This window comes from Tetrao urogallus, assembly GCF_951394365.1.
Source record: "Tetrao urogallus genome assembly, chromosome: 6".
NCBI classification, from domain to species: Eukaryota; Metazoa; Chordata; class Aves; order Galliformes; family Phasianidae; genus Tetrao; species Tetrao urogallus.
Genome location: NC_136819.1, coordinates 38,106,030 through 38,110,825, shown reverse-complemented (window position 1 = coordinate 38,110,825; position 4,796 = coordinate 38,106,030). Strand labels below are relative to the sequence as shown.

The 4,796-nt window shown below is 52.3% G+C and overlaps 1 protein-coding gene across 1 annotated transcript; it reads left to right on the top strand.

Annotated features, from left to right (window-relative positions):
* Nucleotides 1–1,022: 1,022 nt before the first annotated feature.
* On the top strand, nucleotides 1,023–4,494 carry SYNDIG1L (synapse differentiation inducing 1 like; the record flags this gene model as incomplete). Its single annotated transcript, XM_079537387.1, has 3 exons — nucleotides 1,023–1,451; nucleotides 2,594–2,731; nucleotides 4,336–4,494. The coding sequence occupies 3 exons, from the start codon at nucleotides 1,023–1,025 to the stop codon at nucleotides 4,492–4,494; spliced, it is 726 nt and encodes a 241-aa protein (XP_079393513.1).
* Between the last annotated feature and the right edge of the window lie 302 nt (nucleotides 4,495–4,796).

The window sequence follows — 4,796 nt, the reverse complement described above, 5'->3', positions numbered from 1 at the left end:
CTGGAGTCCTCAACTTCAACTTCTTCATTTATATTTTCTTTCTGAGGATTGATTTGAAGCCAAACAAATGCGCCTGCCATCGGTAGGGCACCACAGGGAGCCCTATGGCAGGTAGCAGTGTGCTCTGCTTTGCAGCATCCAGCAGAGGAAGCAGCTGCAGAGGTCTCTGGGGAGCAGAGTGACATTTGGGGCTGCAAGGCAGGAGGGTGGCACGCTCCAGCAGCTGGGAGCATGCAGGGAGGGCTGGAAAAGAGGGCACATGGATACTGAGCAGCGCAAAGCGATCATTCCTCTCTCCTGGGGGATTCTGATATTTCACTACACATTTTCTATGTGCTGAGGTGGGCTGGAAAGCCAAAACAGTAAGCGCTCCTTTGAAGAAATAGGGTTGAAATGTTTCATCTCAGAAAATTTCATGTAAAAAAAAAAGAAGGCAGCAGAGTGTTTCAGCGCTCTGAAATGGAGGAAGGGAGTAAGGATTGGAATTTTCCTGAGGAAGAAACCAGTGTTGGCACCAGTAGCCAAAGGCTCCTGGCTTTCCTCAGCCGTTGCCTCCCCACACCCCAGCCTTAGCCCAGCCACAAAAGAGCCCCTAGAGACTGTCCCGTGTCCATGAAACCACTGTCTGAACATGCTTTGTAGCAGTATAGATTATGAGCCAGCTCTAAAGATGCAGAGGGACTGCTCCCATCAGGCTGCACATGGCCATATCGAGATACGTTATGGACACAGCAATCTTAATCCAGCCTGAACCAGATCACTTGGCTGCATGGCTGGATCCTTATCTTTCTACCAGCTGGGAGGGATGAGAAGATGTTCATTTTGGTGGGAGAGCGTTCAAGCTGTGGGAAGTGGGGGAGGGCTCTTCTTTTCCCTCACACTGGCAAATCCTATTCCCTCTTGCCTTGCTCATCTTGACATTGGCTCTGCACGGGCAATGGCTTCCCCACTGCCTTGCCATGCGGAGGTTACACCCCCTCTCCTCTCTGCTCCCACAGGATTGCTCTTACCCTGCCAACAGCATGGAGAGTGTGCGTGAGCTCCAGGACCCACTGTTGGCCAAGGCTAACGGGCACCTCCACAGCAGCTATTCTTACCACCAGCACCACAGCCAAGACTACCCCAGCCACCACTGCCAAGGGAAACTGTACTCCTACATCTTCCAAAACACTGGCGGAGCCAGGACTCACCAGCTGCTGGATGCCAGCTCCCTGCAGCTGGCTGTGGAAGCCTTGTACGGCCCCAATTTCATCCTTGTGAAAGATGAGACTGCTCTCAAGGCAAAGGACAGCAAGACAGAGAGCTGTGAGACCACTTTTACAGAAGGTAAAGAGGTTCTGTCTGACAGTCCTGATGGGCATGATGTACAAGGGTCCTGCCTGGTAGAGAGTGACATCCGCATCCAAACAGTGTCCTATGAGGTGGAGGAGGAGGAGCTCCAGGAGTACGAGGTGAGCTTTGTGCAGAGGGTTGGTGTAACATACCTCCCGTGGTGACTGGGCTGTGCTTGGCTGCCCTCCCAGACCCCACTCTCTCCTTTCTCCTCAGTCTCTGTGCACCCAGAACTTCTTCTTTCTGCTTAAAATTCCTTCTCTTTCCCCTAAGAATGGACCTCAGAAGGTCACCAGCTTTTCTGCTGGCAGCCTGGAAGCTGGGGCCATCTCTGCAGCTTATGGTGACAGGAACCCTTTGACAAGGGCAATCTGTGGCCACCGTGTTGCTGAATGTAATAGGAAACAGCACTGCTGTTGCATAACAGCGACATTCACATGCATGATGTCAGTGCAAGAAAGCTTAATATATCAGAGCAGGATGGATCTTGCAGGGAAAGAATAAAGCTGGCAAAGCAGCCTCATTCTGCACGTTACCCAGGACCTGGCAGGTCCCCAGAGCATGCTGGAGCCAGTGCCCATCTGCTGGCACAGCTCTGCTGCTACCCTGAGGGCCTGTGGCATGACTTCCCCGGCTCTCCCCACCTCTCCGTGGCTTCCCACAGCACATATCGCTGCCAAACAGCTCAGCTGGGCAGGCCGTGGCCAAACACAGGCAAGCTGATGGCAGTGACGTGAGAAATGGGATTGCTAAGAGGGCAGAACACACTGCCACCGTGATGGAGGCTCCAATTCAACCGCTTTCCTTCAATCTCTAAATTAGTTTAGCAGGATATCGATCTGCCGGTCCCTAATGGGGTTAAGGCACTTTGTTTAAGTTTGTTTAAGCTGACAAACGGCCAGCTCCGCCAAAGCTCCAGATATCTCAGTGTAAGAATATCTCGCAGGGAAATCCTAGACCCCAGCCGGTGAGCTCAGCAGTGTTCTGGCAGGGAGCCGAAGTGCCTGAATGTGCTGAGCCACGACTTTCCTCACCAAACCCGGCTGAGCTGCCAGAAGATTTCTGAAACTCAGGCCTTGGATGTGAAGCTGGGAGGTATGTGAGGACCTGGAGCAGGACTGAGCAGGAGCTGGGAGGAAGGACAGGGCTGCAGGGCATGTGGGGTCATTGGGAGCAGTGGCTGGGCCAGCTGGGCTGTGGGGCAGCTCATGGAGGTGCGGGTGCAGCTCCTTGCAGGCCCTGACTTTGTTTATCTTTGCAGAGCGACTCCTCTAGTGACAGCGAAAGTGAGGACCAATTCCTGATGCTCCCCCCCCGAGACCACCTTGGCCTGGCCCTGTTCTCCATGCTGTGCTGCTTCTGGCCCTTGGGAATTGCTGCATTCTACTTCTCCCAGGGGGTAAGAGATTCCCGGCCGTGGGCTTCTTTGCTCTCTTGCATGTGCTCAGCCCTGCAGCAAAGGGTCCTGCAGGGCGCAGGACATCCTGTTGCCCATCTCTGTGCCCAGACCCCTGAGGGCCGGGGCAAGGGGTGCTTCTTGCTGCTGGATGTCTGTATAGCTGCTGTGAAAGTGCAAGTCCTTCAGCTGCTGGCAGCTGAACTGCTCTCCTGGGCATTCAGGTGCAATTCAGGGAACTGGGGTTCCTGTTGCTCCTGGGTCTCACCCTCCAGCAAGGCAAAGGAACATGGCATTTTCCATCTGCCCTCCCATTCTCCAGCAGTAATGAGACCCTGCTCTGTGATCCCACCTGCTACTCATGCTCTGCAGACCAGACATGCTGGAGACTCTGGTCCCCATATCACCATACCTTTGTTTCTGCTCCTCACACATTAAATTCTGTGTGCTTGCACCAGGCTGTGTGAAGCTGGAAAGCTTCGTAAGTGTGTAACAGTAGCTTCTGGAACAGAGCCAGTGAGAGGACTGGGACCTGCAAAGTGGCTGATTTCATGTTTCTGCACGTGGTACAGCATGGCATGCTGCATTCTCCATGTGATAATGTGCTTCATACAATTCAAATGTAGCTCTGCTATAATTACCACTCGGGCTCACTCTGTGGGGCAAAGAATATCTTTTTGGCTGTATCTATGCACAGTGTCTACCCTGATTTTAACAGGTCAACTAGAGAACCAGCCATGAGCAATGCTGACAGCAGCTCTGAGTGCACCCCGAGCATACAGGGCAGCTGGAAGTTGCCAGCCGGTGAGCTAGCACTCACATCACCTTCATTGCTGGCTTCACTGGCCCTTCTTTGTCAATAAGTTTCAGCTGAAGATTCGGAATCTTCAGATTCAGAATCAAACAAAATATTTTAGATGTCATTAAACATAAGGTATTCAAGAAACGTGTCCATGTGGCACAAGGGACATGGTTAGTGGGCATGGTGAGGATGAGCTTCTGGTTGGACTGGATGATCTTAGTGGCCTTTTCCAACCTTAATGATTCTATGATTCTAAATGGCCTATTGTTCCCTCAGTTTGATGCTCTCCTAGCACTCCTGGGATAAGGTAGCCAGCTGATTCAGCTGTACACTTAGAAAGCACATAAGCCGCAGCTCCTACATAGTCACAGTATTCTTCCTGAGATCTTTTTAAATACAGAGTGATCAGCAAAAATGCAGAGCATCAGCAGACTTCCCACTTAGCCCACTCAAGGCAACAAAATCTGTTCGCAAAGCACAGTGACATAACCACATTAGAATGCACTCCACGATAAATTTAAGTATCAAAAAACACAGCACTAGCCTAGGGCTCTTCTCAGGTTCATACAGAGAGGGACATCTGCAGAGGGGACAACAGTGAGGCCACTTATCTGAGACTCCTTGCTTTGAATAGCAGAATATGGACCTCTAATTTGGCATGTTTTTGGGTGCCTGTACATCCCACTTTTAGCTTCAGCAGTTGAATGAGGCATGCTCCAGCTCGTGCACATCCATCCCTCTGCGTGTGGCTGCCTGTTGCACACAGGTGAGAAGGTACAGTAGTGTGTGCTTCTTCTCCTTCCAGACCAGCAAGGCTGTCTCCAAAGGAGATTTCCACTTGGCCAGCTCAGCTTCCCGCCGAGCTCTCTTCCTTGCCGCGCTCTCTATAACCATTGGTACAGGCGTGTACGTCGGGGTGGTGGTGGCACTCATCGCATATCTCTCCAAGGGGGGCCACGTGTAACTGCTGCCTGCACACCAGCATGGTCCCCAGCCACCAGTCTTCCTGGGATCAAGCCTTCCTGTGGAGCACAGGGTGCCAGTGCTTGCAAGGGCTTCTGGCATAGCAGGACCTTGGATACCCCGTGCCAGCTCTTTCCCTTTTCAGACACACAGTAGATCCTTGGAGATACTCAAAAGCCACCTGGACGTGGCTGTGGGCAAGCAGCTCCTAGGAGGTCCTGCTTGAGCAGGGCTTGGACCAGATGCCCCCTGGAAGTCCCTTTCCAGCTTCAACTGTTCTGTGTCCTCCCTGGTACTGTGGGA